Source organism: Molothrus aeneus, chromosome 3 (genome assembly GCF_037042795.1).
Source record: "Molothrus aeneus isolate 106 chromosome 3, BPBGC_Maene_1.0, whole genome shotgun sequence".
NCBI lineage: Eukaryota > Metazoa > Chordata > Aves > Passeriformes > Icteridae > Molothrus > Molothrus aeneus.
Genome location: NC_089648.1, coordinates 88,115,934 through 88,140,553, shown reverse-complemented (window position 1 = coordinate 88,140,553; position 24,620 = coordinate 88,115,934). Strand labels below are relative to the sequence as shown.

The window sequence follows — 24,620 nt, the reverse complement described above, 5'->3', positions numbered from 1 at the left end:
ATCTTTATCATAAATATCTTGGAGAACTTAGCTTGAATCTTGGATTTTGGGTGGAACTTGCAGAACTGGCAGTTAAATAAATGTTGTGGGGTTTTCTTTGGTTCTTTGTAAACTGATGATATTTGGGATGGAAATCACTATGGAAGAGGAAGGAGGGGAATAATGCAATCTTTGCCACTTTTTAATTTAGAACTGTTCTTACAATTCAGAGGGATAGATATATCATATTTATACATATACATATATGTTTTTCTATGTAGCAGAAAGAATCTCAAATTTTTCTCTTTCAGTGTGCGGGGGAATTTCATACAATAAAGTTAATTAATTTAAACCTGCCATTTTAGTTGAAGTAGGTTCTCCAACTATAGGGTTTAATTATATTTCAGCCTGTCTGTAGAACAGCTGAGAATGCCAGCATCTTGAGAAGGGTTTGATGCTACTCATATAAATGTCTGCAGGCCCTAAGATGCTGTGGGTTGTGTAGACATGAAAGCTTCCAAGATTTAGACAGGTGGTAACTGCCAATTTGAAGTCTATTTCTTGAGGCTATTAGTTGACAATGGTAACAGATGATAATTCTCATGCACAAACAACCACTGTCAGAAACCTTAAAAGCAAGAGCACAAATCTGGATATCCTATCTAAACTCCTTTTGGCTTTGATATTTATTAGTGCACCTTCGTCTACAGGAATTACTCAAATATCTGTAAAGGCCTTTGCAAACACACTTGAGTTCTGCTGTCACTGAACTGTGGCCTAATGCTGGCTAGCACTTTCTCTGTGATTTGCTGAAGTTCTGCCAGAAGGTAAGCTGGCTGCAGTCCAGTGCCCACTGAAGTTAATGCAAAGATTTCTGTTGACTTCAGCTGGGCATCAGATAATGCACTTTTATCTCTATTGATGTTAATGCTTACTGACTCTAAAAACCCATACTGGCTGCAAAGGTTGGGTCCCAAGATCAGAATTCTGACAACCAATATATTCTACATAAAATACTTATACACTGGAAAAAATGAAAACTGAATATGGCTTCTTATCAAGCATAAAAATAGAGATAACATATGATGAAGGCAGTAGGGCTAGTAAAAACTAGAATGAAGAGGAGAAGAATCTGGTGAATTAATACAATTGCACATTGAAAGAATGGAGGAGTCAGAGATTTATATCACTAAAGCAATAATGCACACGTGGGGTAGCACTGATCTATTCATCTGATGCTAATAAAGTATCAGACAAAGAATTAAAAATAAATACAGAAAAACTAAGACAGTGAAAGAAAAAGGGTCAATACATTATTCAATATGTTCTTATCTGTAAAATTAAATAAAAGCAAAAGCTAGACAAGTTTTAAGGCAATTTAAAATTCCTATTTTCATGAGGAATGGATTAGGAATGAGAATAAGCAAAAGCACAACAAGGATAACAGAGTATGACATATTTGGTTATCAAATACCAGACCATATTGAAGAAATGGGACAAATAAATACACATGATGAAGTTAACAAATGCAAGGTTGAGTACATCACAGAGAAAAGTCTTTAGCCACGTTTTAAGTTTTAGGTTTATGATTTTCAGAAAGGGCTTTTTGAATGACTTTGAACATTTCAGTGAGGACTACTTTCAGATGTGTAGCCTCATTTGAAAGGAGATGGGAAGGGAAATGCTTAAACAGAACAGAAAAACATGTGCTACTGTTATATGTATCAGTATTTATAAGAGTACTGTACTGAATTATGGGGATCCATCAAGACTGATATCCATGAAAGAGGAAATGTGAAACTCTCATAGGAAAAAAAAGTGATGGAAGAGACCAGAATAATTTCATGTAGAAGGAGAAAAATAAAATGAATTCTTACAATAAAATATGGAATGATGAATACCAGATTGGAGGCAGACCAAAACCTAGTCACCATGGGTCTGATCCATCCTGTTTAATTTGGATACTCACAGTATGGATGTGTGTGAGTGAAGTGGTCAGTCCGGGCTCTGGGTATGGCCAATGCAGAGAAAGAAGTGCTGTGAGGGAGTGGTTCCCTCACCTGCTGTCTTTGGTGGCTCAAAGGCAAACCTGGGGAGGGGATGTCTGCTGAATTTTGGCCAGAGAAAACCCACACATGTTTCTATAGACAAGGAATTAGTCACTGAATCAGAACTGTGAAGTTAAAACTTGGATGGATGAGGGATTTTTTACTGAGCACCTTATTGTGAAAGTAATTTTACTCAGTGTGCTCTGGCATGCCGTGGCCAGGCTGGCAACATTCATCATCAATTTGGGTCTAAAGATAGACAGAATAGGTTCTTTCAATATTATCACACCCCATTCAAGAGGAAAAAACAACCAAACAACAACAACCCAACCAACCAAACAAAAAAAATCCACAAACCAAAACCCCCAACACTCAGAGATTTAAAAGGATGAATTTCAGCTAAAAAAGGCTGATCTCCCCAGCCTGCTTCCTCATGCAGAAAAGCTCACTTGAGACCAGGTGAACTAGCCTTTGGCCCTGCAACAGCCTCCAGAGACACCTCTCCATTCCTGTTTGCTGTAGGCTTTGATTAGGAAGATCACTCTTCCTGGATTCCAACAGACTCTAACTGGAAGGATGCACATTAATGCTTTTGCAGAGAAGAAAATTCCAGGTTCAGTTGGCCTCGTGTCTTCCTCTGATATGTCTAAAGCTGGTTCTGGCGGTCATATGAGTTGTTTCTTTAAGGAAGATTACTTTAGTGTAAATCTTTGTGCAGCTATTTTGGTATTTGGAAGACAGGTTTTCTAAAAATACATGTTTGAAGTTTTGTTTGGTTTGCCTTGTTGTTCAGAATTTTACAGCACAAAAATGAGTCAGGCAGTAGGTTCTGGGAATGAGCAACTCCCTCCCAGCACAAAGAACAAGACAAGGTTTTCATTGCTCAGTGACACAGCATTCACATGATACTGGAAACTACAAATTGCTTTATGGTGTTAGAGCAACCTCGTTGTAATATTCCTGTAATTTTAAAATCTCCAGCTTTTCCTAAGTGATTTGGGCTCAGGTGGTGTACTGTGCTTCCCTGAGCATTTTGTAACACTTTTCTGCTCATCTATGAGCACTGACTTAACATCAAAAATAGTGCTGTCTTTGCCAAACAAATATTTGTGTGATTTCCATGGTTTTAATTTTGATTGCTGTATTAATATGATGTTTATAATTCTGGACTAAACTGAGGGATAAATGACACAAAAAGCTTCTGTTAATTTTACTGTTTAGAAGGAATCACCAGGCACCCTAATTTTGCACTGAGCATAGGAGTAGCATCTTCCATATGTTAGATCACTTTTGCCTCCTGTCTTCATTTTTGATGACTAAATTTTGAAATATTCTGGATTTGCCTCTTCGCCCTGGCGAAGTCCCATTGCAGGAATGAGTAAGCATTTTGGGATTTGGTCTGAGGACTCTGCCCTTGTAATATTATCTTTGTAGATACAGAATTAATTTTCCACCTGAAATCATGATCCTCTGCCTTTATCACATTATAATCCTCCTCACAGCAACTATTTGTGATACTGCAGGCAGATTATGACTTCAAGAGAAGAATGAGCCTCAGCAAACAGAAGCAGATGAGCTCTTAAAGAGATAAAGATCCCATTTTCTTGCTAGTAATAAACCACAAAAGTGAAAAAAATGCAGAAAATATCAAGGCAAAACATTGTCTATAAACAGATTTTTCTGGAAATCACAGGTGACTTTTTCATATTGAAACATAATAATCAATAAACCTAGACATATTTTGAGGTGAAGCCACTTGGTGAGACAGACCCACATACTTAAATCCCTATTTGGCATGTGTTTCTAAGCACTTTTAGAGCTGCTTAGCTTCTATCAAATTCTTCTGTTACATAAACATACTTTCCTGAAGAGTTTTATCCAGCTAATGGGATGGGAGTGTGGCGAGGGAGCAGTGCAGGGTATATCACAAGGCTCTGGCCAGTGGCCCTCACATAAATAAACCATAATGCATTTAACATTTAGAAAATCTATTCTGATTTCAGAACTTGGAATAGATTTGCTGGATGTCTTGGTCTCTTAAGGAATATTTTCACTTGCTATGGAATAATCCCTGATGCACACTAGCATTTTTTCTAAAAGGAAATTTCCACCAGCAGTAAGCCCCTCTATAGCAGGCTCCCTGAGCTGTACTTTTCCCTCTCATCCCGAATAGTCCCTAGTACCGTGTTGAACGATACATTGTAAGTATCTGTTAGCTATTTCACTGTGTGGAAGGAAAACAGGGCAACAAGCTTTCCTGCTGCAATAGCGTGTCCCAGTCTCAGATTTACACCTTGGAATGTTTGGAGACCCTCCTAAATCTGCACAGACCTCCTGGCTGCGGTGGCTTCCACTGCACTGCTTGCTTTGGTTGATATGGGCAGGTCCTGCTTCCATTCGGACACGGGGTGTCTGTCCTTACCTAAACTCTGAGTGATTCCATTGCTTCTGTAGAGTAGGAGGCATCACAAAAAAAGGCTCAGGAAACGTTGGCTGTACCTTTGCATCATATGTATTGCACAGCCCTGATGCACTACAGACATGGACCTCCCGGACTGACTAAGGAGATTTGGGCTCTATTTCTGTCCCTCCTCTCCAGTGCTCATGTGTAGAAGGTTGTTCCCTGCAAGTTACTCCACCTTCCCACTTCAGCCTTTCTACATCATCTGTTGCATGCAATGTTATCTATAGCAATTACTAGCATGTGTATGTAAATGTGTGTTTGTGTCTTTTGGCCATTTAAGGGTACATTTACTTAAAGTGGAATGCATTTAAATAATGAAGATAGCTGTTTGTCTGTCCATCTGAGTGTCCAGGACAGACACTGTCTTCCCTTACTGTCTCATGAACAGTGAGGAAATCCAGTTTTTTTAGTGGAGGAAATACAGTTTAATACAGTTTTTTTTTTTTTTTTTTTTTTTTTTTTTTTTTTAGTGGAGGATATCCAGTTTTCACAGGGCCATACTTTTGATTGTTTCAATTTACCAACATAACAGCATTTTAGCACAACTCTTCCATGCTGATTTCCTAATTAAAATGACAACAAAAAAGGCAAAACAAATCCCAAAACCCAAAAGCTAATGGAAGAGGGGAGCAAAAGAACAGCAGATTTATATGGAAATGTAGTGCTCCCACTAGTTTTCTGCTGGCAGAAATTCAGGATATTTAGATTCACAGCATAGATTTCTGCAGTTTTATCTGAAATCTAACCTCACAGAAGCTGGGTTCTAAAATGCTGGCTTTGTTGCATAAGGACTTCAGCAGGTATTCTGCTAGAGGAAAAAAGAAAGTAGAAAATTAGGAATTGTTGCATCTATTCTTGGTTTTGAAAAGAAATATAGTCCTTAAGCTGCAGACTATCACTAAGGACAGATTTGGCTCACCTATTCTGAAAGCTGATATGACTAAGTGAATGAATATTTACAACCTGGCCAAGTTTAATATCAACCAACATTGTATTCAGTACAAATGGCCCTTGTCAGACTTGTGCATGCTCATGAGGGGACTCGGTGAAATGAGAGAATGCTCATTGTAAATGCTCTGCAGGTAGCAATAAAGGGATAGCATTATACATGTTGCCATTAAAGGAATGAAATTCTGTAAGACCATGAGCCATTCTGGATGTTGCTCAGAGGTTTTCCCAGAAAGCCTCTAAAAAAGTCTTTCTGAAGGGCAGCTTTTCCTGAGTTTATTAATTTGGCCAAATATACCCATATTTCTGAGATGATATAATTGTTGCCACCTATCAATTTTTCTTCACTTTCATTCTCAGGAAAAAAAGTCCATATTTTCAGCCCATGCTCCCTAAAACCATTTCTCACAAGGCCAAGAATTAACCTGGAAAATTTTAATTACAAATTTTAAATTAGAACTTTTTAGTTATAAATAACTAAAAGCCTGAGGTTACAAAGAAAAGCAACAGGAGTTACTGCTACTGGCTGTGTCTAATACACATAATTGAGCAACGTAAATCAGATGTGATATTAACAGCACTTGGCAGCATCTCTTTATTGTTACATGCAGTATATATGGACATTATATTAATTTAAGGTGAGCATGCCTGTAGTTTGAGCTGTTAAGATCCAATGTGATGTTGCAGTTGTTGCACAGCTCCATTTTGGGAGATGCCAAACACGATGATTCCTTTTTCTCTTGCAGGGCTTTAGATCCAGCCCTCGCCATGCCAGAAGACGAGTAGCACCTCGCCTGGAGGAAACACAACCCATAGTGGAAGCTCACCACCTCAGTGAGCAGGAAACTTCTGTAAGAAAAAGAAAAATCAAGAAAAGCAGCCGAGTCCAACCAGAATTTTACCATTCTGTTCAAGTTACCCCAACTCGAAAACCTGTAAGTATTCTACCTTTAGGGATAAATAGCACTTACTGTTATAAAAGCACTTATACTTCGAGGCATGTAATATAATTCTAATTTTTGGGCTATTCATATTCTCTTCCTCAATTTAAAAACCTTTTCAGTGCTCATATTCAGCAGCAAATCCAAATAAAAGTTGATAAGACTGTATTTAATGTTGATGCATAACTCTAAAAAATAATCCTGTTTTGAAGAGAACTTTTTTAATTTTGATTTAAAAAATTTATTATTTAGACTATAGACTATAATCAAGTTAGATATTAAATTTTATATTTTTATAGTGATATTACTTAACAGGTTTTTATAGCAAATGTGCATTTTATTTAAATTTCTTACTTAGATTTAACAGAGATGCTATGTACTCAACTAAATTTATTTTAAATATCATTACTAGATTCAATTTTGAGATCTCTTCTACTTTATACAGTGTTTACAATCTTTCTGCTCAACAAAACTTAGATCAAATCTCATGATTCTTTGCTCCTCAGCTTGATTTACACACAGTTATTTTAATACTGATAACCTACTTTTAGTATGGAAATATGACAGTTTGTTGAGACATACAGTTCCTAATGTAAATTTGCATGAAGACCTATTCTGTCCTGCAGGCATAATGCATTTCTCTTTTTAATGAGCTCATTGCTTTGACACATTTTCTGAAGAGCTTTTCTGTGCCAGTGTTATGGGGCTCGAGCAACTTTATAAAGTCAGTATTATTAAAGAGGTAATTATTGAGAGTACCCTAAACCAGATTATCTTGAAGTTGCTGGAACCTACCTGAGCCTTCCTAGACTGGTGTTAACTGAGCACCAAGGATTATCAGTGAGCTTTGAAAATGGTTTGAGGAAGCATTCCTTAGTGGAATTACATTGCCTGAGAGAACAAGCAACTTCTGCAAAGAAAGCCATGGCTGCCAACAACTGCCAGAATTTTTACCTAGTATCTGAATTTGTTTCTCTGCTTTCACTTCACTAGTCTGCATCTTCCTCTTCTCTCATGCTTCTATTTATGGTTTATTTTACACTGCTCATGTTTTTGTGTTTAATTTGATATGATTGGTTTGTCTTCTACTCTTCCTAAAGGATCTGCTCTCACTTTCTTCTCAAGCATCTCCCTTTCACTCCCATCCTATCTTTCTTTCTAGACTACTTTGTCTAGCTCTTTTACTCATACTAAGTCTCCAGCCTCTCACCAGGCTCCCTCGCTTCATTATTCACATTCAGGGTCCTTTCCCTACTTTGTTATCTTTCCTTTATCTCTTCCATCATCAACTCTTATTTTCCATACCACTCTTCTTGTTGGTGTTTTTTTTTTTAATTCCCTTTTTTCTTTGATTGTATATTTTCCCATAGTAGGCCCATGCCAAGGGTAAGCCTGCCTGTCACTGCTGAGGCTGTAACCAATTGCCGCTGTTTACCAACACTGGAAAAAGAGCATCAGTGCCACTGAATTAAAGAGCTAAAACTGTAAAAATGATGTAAGCAGCAAAACAGGTTTGGAAGAATGGATTAGTTATGCTAAGAAAGCCCTACTTTTTCCAAAAGTCAGAAACATGTCAGGGATTTAAGGATCAGAAAAATAAAAAATATAAGAATAGAAAATGTGCAGTGTTACTATGTAACTTCACTTTTGTATCATTTCATGTGTTTGCTGTGTCTGAAGAAGATCTACCACTGTGTCCTAGGGTGTCCCAGGTTTCAGTGAAACAATAATAAATCCCAGATTTAGAGAAAACTTCTCTCAGTGCTGTCACTATTATGTCACTTCCTTGAAATTGCTTTTGCAGTGTATCTTTTATATAGTTACATAGTTCTTTTGATAGCTTTTCCTTCCACAGCCTTGATGACTGCACATTTCTGCCAAAAAAGAATAAATTATCTTTATTATACTACAATCCAGAAAACATAAGTCACCAATTTAATTTCTCATGGACATTGTAAGTTATTTTGAGTGTATTATTAATGCCATGGTGACAGGGTGAGTAAGGTTTATGCCATTGCCATGACAAATCACTGCAGTGTTGTGAAGTTCCAGGCAGTCACCAGGATGTCCATCCTGCAGTTTATTGCATCTTCATCCCACTTAGTCTCAATGGCTTGAAGCTGAGAGACTTTTGACCTTCATCTTTGTACTTCATCATGTACTTTGTACATGATTCAGTGCCAGAAATGCTCTTGTTGATCTGCATAATTTCTTTCCCCTTTTTCCCCCGATATTCCTAGCTCTGGCCACTTGAACCACTCTAAAGAAATAATCTGTTGTCTTGATGTTTACATTATTCTGCTGAGTCATCACTTGAAAAAAGTCCTGTATGATGTCTGCCAACCAGAACATATAATTTCTCCTCATAAAACAGTTCTCCTTTTTTTATTTCCCTCCTCATGCATTTTTGTCCCCTTTTTTTCTGACAAGAATGGTATCTCCAAAGTAACTATAAAAGAACCTTAGGGAAAGCTTTTCCTTTGCTCCAGCAAAATTTAAACTCCTGAAATATGTTAGCCTGTTTTGTTGTCATATTAAGATATATGCACAAAGACTTTTCAGATATTTTATTTAAGGCTCTGGTGGATATTTAGATGCTAGGCTTTCTTACTCTTGCTAAGTTTGACTATTTTGTATTTGGTCGGTTTTGTTGTGTCTAAATCTTGTTTTGCAGTTTCCTAGCTGCTGCTATAATTATCTGAATTTGCTTGTATTATTTTTTACTTCCTGCATAGCAATCTGAGATCTTTCCAGTATTGTTCCTGATCTTGTCAGAACTAAATTAGTTGTAATTGTTTGGATGGGAGTAATCCCACTGAAGAAAATAATTACTCCACTTGAATATCTGCATGAGGAGATGTTTGCAGAAATAGAACATTAGTTTTCTCTGAAAATTTAATGGTTTTTTTACACCTTCCACGTTGTTAATGGGGATATTAAATATATTTTGTGCTCATACTGATCCTAGCCAAACAGTTTATAAGCCACTTTCATTTTTATTTATCTTATTCTAGTGCAACATGAACCTAGTGCTGAGGCTTCCCCTTGTAGGGCACATTGTTATATCTCATGCCCTCTAGGTCACCCTCTCATTAGTGGCTATATTATTCGTGCTGACATTCTCTATAGGTGACAGCTTTACATCAGTTTCTTATGGAGGAGGGTACACATACCTACTACTGACGTGTGCTTTGAATTTTTGAACACAATGGAGAACTCTTGAGAACAAACAGAACTGTGTTTTTTAGGTTGGTGTGATTGCATACAAATCAAGGAAGTCTTTCATATTGCTCCTTTCACAAACTGGGTACCTGATTCTGTTAAATTTTCTGAAAGTGTGGAAGGATGTGCAAAAATCTCTTGTTGTGAGCATGCTGCTGCCTAGCAATACTTCTCCAGGGCAGATTTTAAACTGAGGGTTCTTTTACAAGCATTTTGAAAATACTGTCTATATTTCAAATAGTGCTTCTGCTCTGAAGCAAGGTATAAAATGCTGCAAGTTATTCATAGGTGGCCTTGAGTTTGTGTAAACAGATGTGGCTCCTGAGCTGTGGGGTCAGTTGGGTGTACAGTTCTGCCAAACAATGTTTGTATGACTATGAACATAATTGAAAAGAGATGATGTCAAAGCAGCATCTTATGACATCTCCATTGTTAAACGATTTGAAGGGCTCCTAAATGACTCATGCAGCCAGCAGGATTATTTACAATCATGACATGTAGTACCAAAATATGCAGTTTTGTTTGTCATGATCACTCCAAGACATGGTAGATGAGACTGCAGAGACAGGGTGATAAATAAACCTGTTTTCTTCACTTTCAGATGTGAAAGCCCTCTTTCTACTCAAAAGCCTTGTACTTTACACATCCAAAGATCTATTTTGCCCCAGAACTGTAGCAACAGCATGTATTGAGGTGATTACTAGTGAATATTGTTACAAAGAAAAGTATCTCTGAAATAACCTACAAAGAATAAACTGATGACAAACAGTAATCCGAGAAGCACTGCTGATTGTACATATTCCTCAGGGTCTCCTAATTTACCTGTTTCTAATTATTTAAGGACTGGCCTTTGCTGAAGCAATTTAGCTCCTTAGGAGTGGGTGCAGCATCACTATAAGTCACTACAAGGAAAACAGAGAGAGGGCAGATTTCTGGGCGGTCACATGTGAAAAATCCCTGATGTGGACAGCTTCACTTGGCTCCACTGAGACTAATCTCATGGCCAAAGTGAAACTTGCACTATGAATACCCTGATAAAGAAACCATGAAAGCAAAGTTTGATCAATTTTTAATGCATGTAAAACCATAAACTGTCCCATTCATGGTCTTTCCAACTATCCTGGTTTACTTATATGTTGTATTTAAGCCTTAAAACTTATGGGAAAATCAGTATTAGAGTTATGTCTGAAAAATACTTGGGAGTTTTTTTAAATATCAGATACCAAATAATGTATAGAAGTTCCAGAAGTCTCACATTTTTGACACCTTAAGAATATTTTTTTCATATGGATAAATTTGTTCTACAGGGCCCTTTAGGAGTTTTTAATATGTCGCATTAAATAATATTAATTTCATTAATTTCCATTTATTCTTACTCTGATGTTATGTACTAATTTTCCAGTACCACTATGTCCTTTAGATGCTATTTGAATGACCTAAAACATGAGATGAAAATATTGCCCATCACTCTGCACAAGACTTGGTTATTTCCAACTATTAGCTATTTAATCTATAGATTGCATTCATATCTTCTTTCTTTTGGAGACATATGCTCATGCTGGATTGTGTCTCCTGTGAATTGCATTTAGAAGCAAACTTGTCAAAACACTACCATGCCATCTTTCACTTTCAACATTTTTATTAACATTATATTAACATTCTCAAACGTATGGCAGAGCTGTGAGCTGTCAGATTCTCACGCACGTGTGCACACACACACATGCATGGGTCCTCTCTCAGGACAATCTGAGCACAGCCATAAGGAACAAACACAGGGAACATGTGAATCCAAATAAAAAGGGAAATAAGAACTGCATTTTTTTTTCATTTTAAATACAGCTATGGTTTAGCCTGGCATGCAGCTAAGCACGAACAGCACCACAGAACTGTTTGCTCACTGCCCCCAGTAGGATGGGGAAGAAAATAAGAAAAAGGCAAAATTTGTGGGTAGAGACAAGATTTAATCAGACTGAATAGGAAGGGAAAATAATAAGAATTATGAAACAATGTACAAAACAAGTGATGCCCAGTGCAGTTGCACAGCACCCACTGACCAATGCCCAGGCAGTCCCTGAACAGGAGGCTGCCACCCTCAGTCAGCTCCCCCAGTTTTGTTGCTCAGCATGATGCCACATGGTATGGAACATCCCCTTGCTCAGCTGGGGTCAGCTGTCCCAGCTGTGTCACCCCCCAGCTGCTTGTGCTGGCAGAGCACCATGAGAAGATGAAGAGTCATTGATGTAGTGTCAGCCATGCTCAGCAATGACTAAATCAGCAGTGTGTTATCAACATTACTCTTACCTTAAACCCAAAGCATGACACTGTACCAGCCACTAGGAATCAAAATAACTCTACCACAGCTGAAACCAGGACAAAGACTTAAAAGATATTGATGGGGATTTTGAGAAGGTCCTGACAGTTTATTAGGTGATGGTTTCATAAAGCTTTTAACAAGATTAAAGCATCTGGCCATCTTAAACATTTTTATAAATATCTCAAGGAACCTATTTTAAGTGCACAGGATCTTTGCAAATATGACTATTAATGCTAAATCCAGTCATGTTTGAAATGAAGAGAAAGCTTTCAGTGGCCATTAGGTTGACTTTGAAATTAGTTCTTTTTCCAAGAGACTGTTTACATCTCTGTTTTGAGCTGCTGTGTATTCTGGCTTTTCTTATAGCAAGTAACTCCCCACTGATAAATTCTTCATAAACAGTTTTGTCCAAAGAGTTCATTTTCCCACTGCTCTTCCAGTTTCTGTGACCTCCTCCCTTGCTGCCTGCTCCCCATTTCCTCTTGGCTGCTTTTCCCTCTCCACCCTGCAGCTCATCCATTGCGTTACAGCAATTGCCCATTTCTTCCACTCCTTCTGCCCAGCTCCTAGGCAGTTTAGGTTTTTGAAGGGATTTCTTAAAGGTGTATTGCTATGAGTTTCACTAGGCCCTGGAGGTGATTGCATTACTATTTTAGAATGACTCTTTCCTAAAACACAACAGTGATATGTTAAGAATTAGATCTGGGATTTAAAATTATTGTTAACTTTGTTGTGCTTTTTTCCTATACTGAGGTACTAGAGCTATTAAGCATAGTACAAAAGAAACAAATTTATTGCAATAGGGCTAATAATTAATGGAGAAAGACACAAGAAATAAGCATAGCAGTAACAGTACAAATCTCTATTTAGAGGACCTTAACTGACTTCACTGCTCTTATTTGGAGGGTTACGGTCATTTGAATTGATTGTCCCCTGTGGTGACAGGTCATGCTTGTTTTGAATATATTTACTTAGATTTAAATTTACATGGTTGAAAATAACATAAAATCTGTTATTTTTCTGTACACCATTGCAAATTATCCTGTACCTGTGGGCAAAGCCCTCTAATATAGCAGGATTTTTCTTGATAAGTGAGCTGATTTTATACCATTTTTATTTTGTCTAAGCCAACTTTCATTCCCAGGGCAAATGCTTATTTAGTGAAAATGGGATGAGAGCTTAAAGCAGTCTAACTCTCTTCCATCTAAAGTGTACAAAGAGGGGCAAAGTGCACTCTTCATCCTTGGAGCCGAAGCTAACTTGCTACTAAATTAGAAGTGAATGAGAGAAAATATTATTCAAGTGTTGTATCTAAGAAATAGAGTTGTGAAACTCTGGCTTGAAAAATGTCTTTTTTTTTTTTTTGCCACCATCATTTTGCCGTGATTTCTATTAACTGGGATTTTGTGTTCATTGAAAAAATTTTACTACATGCATGCAGCATAGCCTCATTGAGAAATTAAATTTTTAGCTGTTCAGAATTTTTCTTTTATAAATCCCAGTGTCCTTCTGGGAGAGCCAGTAATAGAAACCTAAGCTGATAAAATGTGCTAGCAGTCTTAACTGTAAGAAAAAATGTTTTATGTATGTGATTATAAATGGTAAATTCTGTACAGTAGCTGAAAGCAAGTTAAAAAAATTAATCAGCTCTGATCTTCTTGATAGCGTTGTTTACACAACTTAAAATGACCAGTAATTGTCTCACAGATGCATAGTAATTATAGTCTAAATGCAGATGTTTCCTTTTCCTTCACTGCCACCAGAGTCATTCTTCAGAGTTGTATTGTGTAACATCCTACTGTGGCACATTAAAGTACATCTTTATATAGGAAGGGACTCCCTTATCCATTTGTATTTATATATAACACTACACATGGGTATGATGTTGAAAGAATAGTTTGGCAGAGGCAAGTGTTCAGATATTATCAAGCACTGGAATTAAGGTTGCACATGCGGCTGTAATTCAGTGGATTATGCATCTGCGTTGTCATACAGGCTTTAATTGTAGGATGGTGTGCTGGTTTTTCACAGGATGTACTCTGCATTCACCACAGGGTGGAAGTGCTCTTAGGATGACTCTTATGTGTAGGAGTTCTACTGCAGAAGTTGTAAAATGCATAAATGAATAAAAAAGGAGATTGCAGGAAGACAGAGGATCTCTTATTTCTTTAAAAAGAGAGAGTGCTGCTTTGGAGATTGAAGGGTGGGCACAGGGACACTGTAAATAAGCTGAACAACTGGTTTAAAACATTTTTTTATCCTCCATTTTCTGAGTGCCTGAATCAAAGCATGTAGCTGGGTTTATAGAAGTTCTTAAACTGCCATCACCACTGAACTCTGTGTTCAGTGCTGTAGTCTGAGTATTATTGATATGTAATATTAATGGCTCTTAAAAGTCAGATCCCTGGCATCTCAATTTGACCTAGGTACAAAATATTGACCTCCTGGTTTACTTTGCATCCTCTGTAATGGGAGTGAAGCAGTGATGAGCACAAAAACCCAGCCTATTAAATAATAGTTCCTTCTTCAGGCTAGTATTTGAATAGCATGAAGTAAGTTAAGTTCTAGAGCTGCCCATTGAACTGAGGATAACAAACAAAATACTGAATAACCGTTTGTGGAGTGAATATTACCCATCATTTGCAGTAAATAAGAGCAAGACTTTTATTAAGAAAATTTCTGAGGATGTAATAGTATATGATCACATCATTATGACTGCATTGTAAGATACAAATAAACAGGCTGAAGCAAGGCTGCTTGGTGAACCTTAAGTCTGGGATTTGGTAACATTTTAGTACTTAACTTTGCAGCCCTAGGAAAATTACTTTAACAGGAACATTGTGTTTAATTTCCCACTGCTGTTAAAAACAAAGTGGAAAAGCTCAGCTGTGTAGCTCATTGGCAGGTTTTGACACTTCGACTACAATATGGAAAATTCTGTTGGATTTCAGGGAGAGACTGATGGCATTTGTATTCCTCTCATGAATCAGTAATGCAGGGCAGGAGGTATTTTTTTTCTAGAGGAACTCTCAGATATTTGCTAATGGCCAGAGTTGGGGTGAAATTTCCCTTTCCTTCCAGGCTTCTTAGGGCAATGAGCTTTCTTGTGCTCATTCTTCTCAAGTGTGGCTGTTTCTGCCATGTTTCCTCCAGCCTGCTCCTGACCTGTCTCTGCCAACTCCTTCCTTGCTGTCCAGTCCTCACTCCTCTGCTGACCTTGGCTTTTCTGCTCTTGCTCTGCCAGTTCTTGTTTCACTCCTTCATGTCAGAGCCCTTCCCAGGTTCTCCTGGTCAGTCCTTTCATGCTCTGAGGCATTTGTTCAAGCAGTCTCTTTGATTTCTGTGCCTCCCTGTGGCCCCTGGTTGCAAACTCCATTCTTTGGCTCTAGTCTGTCTTCTCTGAAACCTTCACACACACCTTCATACCCTCCTTGTTCATTAGGCTGCCTTGTTCAAAGCCTCTTGCAGAGGCAGCTCCAGTTTCATGCCAGCATGTCAGACCCTGAGCTCCTCCAGCACTGATGGTCACTGATCCCCGCAGTTCCTTGCAGGTCCATTTCTCCTGTAGTCCTTGTGCACAGAGTCTGCTGCTCCCTTGAATGCTTTCCAGCTGCAGCTCCCAGACTGTCAGTCTGTCCCTCAGGCTCTCAGTCCCGGTGTGTTCCTGCAGCCCTTTCCTGCAGCATGCCGGTTCCGGTGTTTGTCCCCTCCACATTCACATCACAGCTTCTTCCTCCCTCCCGCTGCCTGCGCGCGGCCGAGCGAGTCACGGAGAGCACAAACCAAGAGTCTCCTGCCTCAGGCCTGGTGCCTGCCTTGCCCTGCTCTCCATGCCTCTTGTCCGCACTGCCATCAACCTGAAACCATGGCCAGCAACAATTAAATGCCAAGATTAGTTTTCCTCTGGATCTCCAAGCTGGAAGGATCCTGGTCAGCTCCTTGGTGGGGATGGTAGGTGTCCCAAGCGTGGAGGTAAGAGCTGTGAGGGTGAAATTTGCTTGGTCATTCTGTGTCTGGCAGATCTGAAACCCTTGAGAGACTCTGTTTAGGGGGTGCCAGTCTGAAGGGATTTTTCAGAGATGATACATTGAAGACATTTTAGTTAAGAAATTTGAACCCTGTTTAAAAAAGTCTGGTAAAATAACATTGGTAGTTACCTCAATACTAGAAATAGTTAAATCAAAATATTTACCTTTGCAAAGAAGAACTGCTAGTAGGTAAGGAGAGATTAAAAGAAGTTCATTTGCTCAGCAAAATCAAAAGAAGGTGAGAGGAGATAATATGCAGGCTATGAATACATTGGGGAAACAAAAAGATTATTTAAGGAAATGAACATTGTTGTTGCAAAAAGCCCCCAAAAGACCAGGAATAAGGTTGAGGTGGCAACTAGAAGATCACTTGTAATCAAGACAGCAGGAAGTTCTGCAGCAGTTTTCCTGTCAGAGTAGTGAGATCAAACACAATTTTAAAAGCTTTACTTTATACTCCCTGATGCCAGGGATAGCAGATGATATTTATACCTCAAAGACTTATCACTCTGACAAATGTAGACAGATTTTTAACAAAGATGGCAAAAGACTTATGTCTAGCTTAAAGCATATTCATATTTGAAGTATCCATCCCAAAGCTTACAGTCTTCTCAAAAAAGATTACTGGGATTTTTTTAGTGTTTACAAATAACTACTGGATGTTTTCATAATCTTGCTCTCAGGCTTCTCCAGTCAGCTAAGACTAAAAAATTTTAAGAAAATTAAACCTTGCAAAGGAAATATTTTCAAGCAAACTTAAGATAAAGAAACTCAAAATTGATTTGATAAGAGAAAAATCTCTAATTATTAAAACTGGTGTGTGTAACTATAAGAATATGTATTTTCAAATAGTTTAATGTTGATTGATTGCTGGATTGAGTCTTCAAATTTAGTTCTAAAACAAGGATGATAGAATAAACCCCGAATGCTTGTTTCCATCTTCTCCTACCTTTAGAAAGAAAGAATGTAAGTTCTCTCTACAGAGCAGGTGGGTGTTGTATTGATGTTTGAAAAGCCTACCTGTTTGCAAAGACAGTTTAACATAGAGCCAGACCCTGGATGATCAGGAGTTTCAGATGTAGTGCATTTGCCTTCCAGCTTTCTGCTTATTGTTTTATGACAATAAATACAAACCCAGAAACTCTGTAGTAATTTTCATATTTCCTGATAACATAGGTACTTGCACATATGGATGTCCTCTTAAGTAAGTGGCACAGAACCAAAGAAAAATATTAATTTCCTATATCTACATCTCCACTGGTGATTTTTTTTTTAAAGTTCATTATCACTGGCTTTACATTGTCCTTGTTGGTACTTTAATTTGTGTGTGTTTTGAATTTTGATCATTTCTGACAACATGCAGTCCCAAGGACTCACATAGCCTGATTACATACATTTTGGATGTTTTGTGTTCTCCATTTCATTATCATCTACCCAGGTTAAAGTGATAAAGATTTACTAATGGGAACATTCAGTTGCCCTAGATTTTGTCTTAAATTTGTTATTTTACTTTAAAAGTTGATCCACTTTGATATCATTCAGTCTGGGATGTTAAAGGACAAAAATAGCCATTCGCTTTCAATGGATATTCTAAATTATTTTAAATTAAAAGGAATTTTGCTGAAGCACACCAAGTAAAATCATTATTCTAGTGCTTAATTTCTGTTGATATTTATCCATTTCCTGCAATGAGTATAATTAAAGAAAAAATATATTCCAGGAATTCTGAGATAGTTTAGTATAAGTGAAATATAAATAACTCATTACTAAACTGAAAATTAAATGTCAGTCAGTGTTGACTTGTACGTCCCACAGCTTCCAAAAAGCACCATGAAAGGACTCACCGCAGTGGACAATCTTCTTAAAGATAAAATGTGAAAGTACAAACTATTTGATTAGAATTCAGCTGGCCAGCACAATCTCTGATGTGTCATAGGGTTGGGAAATTTTTGTAATATGAAGATAATTTGGTATCAGCCTTGCAGCAGCTTTTCCCAGCTGGTTTGCCTGACCGAATTTGAAACCTGACCTCGACTGATGCTTCCCTCCCCCAGGAATGACAGTGTGCAATCCCTGCTGTTCTCGACCCTTTCATCACCTCCTATTTCCAGGTGCTTTCCTGCTCTCTGGTGGTGTGCAACGCTCTACACCATCTGCCAGCTACAGCATCTTCCACTCAGTCTCTCCCTGATCTTCTGCAGTGCCTCACCTATGACAAACAGCAATTCTTTCCCTCCTCAGGGGAAATCATGCCTTGCAACTTGGCCGAATCCCTCTAACAAGTATACGAAATGCTTCTTTGAAATCATCCCCGTTACTGGAAGCCAGCTCGCTTTTACAGCACGGCTGCCAGCCTGACTCTCAGGCGGCTCCTGCAAATCGCCTGATGCGCGGGAGCCCGCCGGCAGCGGCAAAGGGAGCTCGGCTCTGCGCTGCGCCGCTCCCGGCGCTGGTGTGCGCTGTGCACCCCCGCGCGGCACCGGCAGCGAGCCGTGCCAGGGATCCCCGCCTGGATCCCGCCTCTGGACGCTGCCCGCTCCGCCGGGCCGAGCTCCCGGGGGCTGCGGCGCCCTCCGTGCCCGCGCAAAGAGCGCTGCGGCTGCAGCCGCTCCTGCGGAGCAGCCACGGGGATGCAGAGAGGCCTCAGGCTGCAGCAGTGCGCTATCGGAGGCGGAGAATAAACAGCTACAGCAACTGCGCTGTGACCTTACAGGCCTTCAAGCTAAGACCAGTCAAGTCCTGACCCTTGCCAAGTCCCTAAGAGTAGGCTAAGTAAGGGTGATCAATATTTTGGGGGATCTAAGAGACACTTCACTCACATCGCTCCCCCAAAAAGCACTGTGTATTATTAACTGATGTTTTTCACTTGCACACAGCCATGTAATTTATACAGAAATAACAGAAGTGCCTTACATATTCTGATTTTAACAGAATATAACAACCTTTTTTCCCCTACGTGTTGTCCTAATGGGCCAGGAACTTTTTTCAGAATAGTATAGATGTTCTGCGTTATTTCCTATTTTTTAAGCTGCTTAATATGTTGCTCTGATAATGGAATGCTTATTTGGGACTTACAACTCTATCATGGAAAATGTGTATGCTAGAAACATAGAGTCCAGTGGGATGAATGGTACACAAACAGTACCTGTGTACAAAAGAGGAACAATTACAGAATTCATATCAAAACTGTTAATTTACTCAAAGTTGTTCAGTTTGTTATAAACACCTTTGGAATAGCGAAGTAAAAAATACCTAGGTGTTCAATATCTCTGTGTATGCATTACTCAGAAGTATCTCCATGCTGAATAAGAAAATAGACTGTCATTAAGTTAGAAGTTGACATTTCTTAATGTTTTCCGGATTTTGTTGTTATGAAAAATTCCTTTCTGAACTTCCTACATTGCTCTGAAAATGAAACAACATGGTAATTGAAGAGTTAAAAAGCTAAAGTGGGTTTTGATTATTCATTTGGTTACTGCATGTATCAATTAAGGTAGGATAACCTAAAAGCAGATAGCTAGTTGTAATACACACAGAAGCCAAACACTGCTCTATCATTGCCTGTTCAGTTTGATTCTCATAAAATATGAGTGGAGTCTTCTCACATAGCTTATGTTCCAGTATTGTAGCAGAGTAGACTGAAAGGCAGACTCCTTTTCCCTAAAACTGACATCTCAGTAGACTGATGGTGCACAATGAACAACCACTCAACAGTGCTTTTGGCTTCTACAGGTCAGAGGAGATGTTATGAAATGTAATAATGGGCTGTGAAGGCCTCTTTTGAAAAAAAAGGAAACCCTAATGGATAAAATTTATAGCTTACTTTCAAAAATAAATCTGAGAGTTGAGAGATCTTTCCCCAAAACTTCAATAGCAATTGCTATTGTACTTTGTTCTTGCATATTTCAAGCTGCTACATAAATACTAACAAACTATTGCTATAGCACCACACAACACTGTGTTTGGTCTCTTTCAAACTTTCATACTATAAGCTAGAAATGCAGAAGGTGAAAAAGATGAAAATCAGAATCTGTCTCTGTGGGTCTGTGTGAGCCAAAGATACTGAGGGTTGCTGATCAGTCAAAAGAAGGTACAGGCCTGAAGCAGGATGTTCAGAGCTGGGATTAAAGGCAACACTTTCTCTTCTATGGCAAAATCTGGGGCTAAGGACAGGCTCAAAGGAACCTAATCCCTGACTAAGCACATGAGAGGCCCTGGTAGCCCCAGCTGGAACAGCAAAGTGCTCTGCAGCAAGCTGAGCACTTCCAGCTCTTATCAGGAAGACACCTATATGTGACCATCTTGCTTTATGAGATCCAGTTTTAGTTTATTATACAAACTGACAGCCAAATAGTCTCTGCACTAAAAGTAATTATGAAAGAAATCTGAGCTGGGATCAGACATCTCATGTTTCTGGTTTTCTGCACTTACCTTTTGCTCTCTCTACATCACAATACAGTGAACTAGAATTCAGTTAATTGGTTTTATGTATTCACTCCCTCCCTCACAACTCACACATTTCAAGCTTCACCATGGAGTACTCTACAAGGAGAAAAGAGAGTTGGGATAGAAGTGAAGAGGAAAAAAACACTAATAGAAGGAAAAACACTAATAAGTGATCTCCTCTTATTATTTAACTATATATTATTTTTTAATTTTATGCAGAACAAAGAGATCATCATGTTGTTTCTCTAGATTATGCAGATTCTGAGTTTTAAGTGGGTAAAATACCCCCCATGACAGCTGACAGTAAAAAAAAAAAATAAATTAGACAACAATAATACATTTCATCATATCTCAATTGCTGTACAAATTTCTTCTTTAAGAAAAGGTACCCTTTAGGCCCCTTTATAGAAAAAAAAATTGTGAAAAGGGCTGCAATACAAGCCTAAAATACTATCTGGCTTAATATCAAATCTGGACTCTAGAATGGCTGAATGGGGCTGTTGCTGTGTAACAAAATATGCTAGTTTTAAACTGAAAGAGGGTAGATTTAGATTAGATATAAGGAAGTAATCCTTCACTATGAAGTTCCAGTGAGGCACTGGAATAGGTTGCCCAGAGAAGCTGTGGAAGTGCTCAAGGCCAGGTCGGATGGGGCTTTGTGCAACCTGGTCTAGTGGAAGGTGTCCCTGCCCCCAGCAAGGGGTTTGGAACTAGATGGTCTTTAAAGGTCTCTTCCAACTCAAGCAATTATGTGAGCCTATGATTCTACTGCACCTGTAAAAGTTGACAACAGCACACACCTAAAACTTAAAATAATTGGATAAGCATCAGGTTGCACTTTTGAAAGGGGCTGTAACAGTAGCTCCCACATGAAATGACAAATCACACCCATCATTTTCTTGTGTCATGCCTTGGAGAAACCACAAATCCCTTCAATCTGAAGTTACAGAGTAAAAGTAATAGCACCTTGCTGTCCGTTGTGGCTTGATAACACGTGTTTAATGATGTACCTTAAATTTCAACACCGTGCCGAACTGTTCACACATCTCCGTTTCCCACTTTACCATAAACAGGGAAGCCAGACATGGCAGCAGTCCTCTCCCTGCATCAGTGTTTATTTACGTTTCCGGAAGAGCTCTTTTTTGAGTGGCTGGGAAGCCTAAAAGTGGGTACAGTTTATACACCGAGATCAGTAGTTTGTTTGCCGAAGTCGCCTGGCAAAGTGTGACTTAAGGCATCATGCCCTGATGCCCGAAGGGGCTGCTCTGAGGAATCGTGTTCCTTCCTTCCCTCCCCGGCTCCGTCCCCGTTAGCCAGCCTCGCCCCCCGTTAGGCAGCGCGGGGCAGGGGGAGGCCGGGGCGGTAATGAATGAAGAGCCCGCCTTGGCTCCCGGCGGGGCTGGGTCTGTCCCGGGGGCGGATTTAACAGTAGCTCGGTGATGGCAAATATTCCCCTTGTCCTGGCGGGGGAGCCAAACGCCTTCGATCTGTAGCCGGGAAGGTTGGTGGCTTTTTTTTTTTTTTCGGCTGTTGTTGCTGCTGGGTTTATTGTTGGGGAAGTGGGAGGCTCATTTGCGAGCTGGTTGCCCAGCCGCAGGCTACGGCTCTAGCCCGACATCCCTCCAAATGCACTCCCGCTAAAGACCGGCTATTTTTTGGGGGATCACCCTCGGCACGCCGCACACGCACCCTTTCCCCCCTCTAAATTCACACCAATGGTGAGCGGCGGCCCTCTCCCCTATCCTCCTTTTCCCGTGAGATGTTTTTCCACGCCACGCGGGGCCGGTATTCGCCGGCGCCACCTGAGGCCCTTCGTCCCGAGCTGCTCCCCACGCACCCTGTCTGTCTGTCTGTCTCCCCGTGCAGAGCTCCGGCAACGCGTCCTACCGATGCTCCATGTCGTCCTCCGCCGATTTCTCCGACGAGGAGGACTTCAGCCAGAGGTCGGGGACGGTGTCGCCGGCGCCGGGGGACACGCTGCCCTGGAACCTGCCCAAACACGAGCGGTCCAAGCGGAAGATCCAGGGCGGCTCAGTGCTGGACCCCGCCGAGCGGGCCGTGCTGCGCATCGCCGGTAAGGCGCGGTCGGGGCCGGCGGGGCAGGGGGCGGCCGGGGGCAGAGGGGACCCCCGTCCCTCCTCTTTCAGAGCGCGGCCCCGCCGGGCGGTGACTAAGCTCTTTGGCCGCCTTTTCCGGCTGGGTGAACTGATGCGTGTGGAAGGCGAGCCGAAACACGCGCAGGTGCGCCCATTAAACTTTCATGCGAAAAAGCATCAGCGGCCGGGGGCTGCAGCCGCGGCGGGGGGCGGCTCAGCGGGGCCGGCGCTTTTTACGGCCCACAAGGCCGAGGCAGCCCCCGGCCGCCCTGGGTGGAAGCGCCGCGGGACCGCCCGCAGCGCGGGGAGAGGCCGCGGCGGCCGATGATGCTCCGTGAGGGGCGGGGGACCGGGGCCGGGCATTGTCCGCTCGGGGCCGGGGCTGCGCTCGGGGTGGACGGGGACCGGAACGGAGCCGCCCCGGTGTGCCGGAGGCGCCGACGGGCTCTGGTCCGCGGCCCGGCGACACTTGATGTCGAAAATAGGGCGGAGGTCCGCATCACCCTGGCAAAAGCTGGAAAACGCCTGTAAATGAATCCCAGAAAGATGAGGCGGTCCCCAGTGCTCCCCGGAGACACCGCTGTTGTTCTCCCCAACTACCCCGATTATATAGGCGTCTCCATGGGTCCCTCCCGGGACACCATTTCCCAGGGTAACCATTTCTAGCGGCGCTATTAGCGGGGGCAGCGCTGCGGAGCCGGGCTCCCACCAGCCGCAGGATGCAGCCGCGCCTGGGGAGGGTGCGGAGCCGGCCCGACCGCCCGCAGATCTCGCCGCCCCCCGCGGGCAGGGTGCGCAGGACGGGGCAGCGGCGGGCCGGGGGCAGGGCAGCAGGGACCGCAGGGCAGCAGGGACCGCAGGGACCGCAGGGACCGCAGCGGAGCGGGCTCGGCGGCGGGGTCAGCGCCGGGGGACACCGGGGGAACGCAGGCGCGGCGGTGACACCTGCAGCAGGGCCGCGCCCGCCCCGCCGGGACTGCGGGAGCTCCCGGCCCCGCCGGCTGCCGGCCTGGGGTCCCTCCCCGCTCGGTCCCTGCCCGAGAGCGCAGTGTCCCCACCGGCGCCGTCAGCGCTGCAGGCGTCGCATCCCCGCCCCGGCAGCCGCCACCCTCCTCGTCTCGGGGGGAGGCGGGAGGCGGCGGTGGAGCTCGCCGGCCCCGCGGGCGGTGCCTCGGCCATGGGGCTGGAGCCGGGGTCTGCGGCGGGGAGGCGGCGGCCGCCGCCGGGCTGGTGCCGCCCCTCCGCGCTCCGAGGGGCGGCTACCGAAACCCGAGCGGCCGCCCGCGGGGGCGTTTCCTCGGCCGGGCTGGCAGCGCCTCCCCCCGCCCGCCCCTGCCGGCTGCTGCCGGGGCTTTTCTTGTGCCATCCCCGAGGCTGCCGGCCGCCCCGAGCCGCGCAGGGCTGGGCGAGCTGCTGGCCATGGCTGGCTACCTCTCCCCCGGCGCGTATTTCTACGCCGAGGAGCAGGAGTACCTGCAGGCCTACGAAGATGTCCTAGAGAGATACAAAGGTAGGGCAGCGCTCGCCGCCGCGCCCGCCCGGCCGCTCTCCGGCCACGCCGGGTGTGGCGACTGCGGAGCCGGGAGGCGCTGGGGCCAGGTGGGGAAGATTGGTGGCCCCGCGTCCCTGCGAGGGTCGGTCTGGGGGCAAGGGACGTGGGCGGCTTGTGCGATGGGTATAAATACCGTGTCACCTCACCAGTGTGTGACAGGCGCTCTCGCGTGTTTAAAAGTCGCTTTTTCGAGTGCCGTACGGACACAGGGATTTATGTCTCGATGTACGTTCATATTTAAAGCTTCGGTTTATTTTTACCTATTTGTTTATTTATTTGGGGTTTTTTGGGCTGGGACAAAGAATTAGCTTAGTTCGTGTAGCACCTGAGTTTTTTTATCGAATACAGAAAAATAAGAAAAAAAGCATTTATCAGGGTGAAGATGTATGCAGCTAAATTAATCCTGCTAGAAATGTAAATTGCATTGATTTCTTAAGGATATCGGGATGGAAGGGATGGTTTGGATGATTCACTGCTGTTTTTCAGTACATTTGCTAGTACTAAATCTGAAGCTTATCAAAAGTGTTACAGTTCTGATTTTAATCCAAGTGCGAAATGGATGGAGTTAACTGTTCACACTGA

The 24,620-nt window shown here is 42.0% G+C and overlaps 1 protein-coding gene and 1 long non-coding RNA gene across 3 annotated transcripts in view; one reads left to right on the top strand and one right to left on the bottom strand.

Moving 5' to 3' along the window:
- DST (dystonin) overlaps positions 1-24,620 on the top strand; it is a 291,949-nt gene that overhangs the window by 10,863 nt on the left and 256,466 nt on the right. For both annotated transcript variants that reach the window (XM_066547320.1, XM_066547319.1), the window contains exons 3-4: positions 6,186-6,374; positions 22,257-22,464. In XM_066547320.1, the coding sequence (XP_066403417.1) occupies positions 6,186-6,374; positions 22,257-22,464 (397 nt within the window). The remainder of the gene's footprint in view (positions 1-6,185; positions 6,375-22,256; positions 22,465-24,620) is intronic.
- LOC136554934 (uncharacterized) lies at positions 5,464-22,693 on the bottom strand. Its single transcript, XR_010783402.1, has 2 exons — positions 22,228-22,693; positions 5,464-6,288 (listed from the first exon to the last, which is right to left on the bottom strand). It is a non-coding gene; the product is annotated as an uncharacterized lncRNA (long non-coding RNA).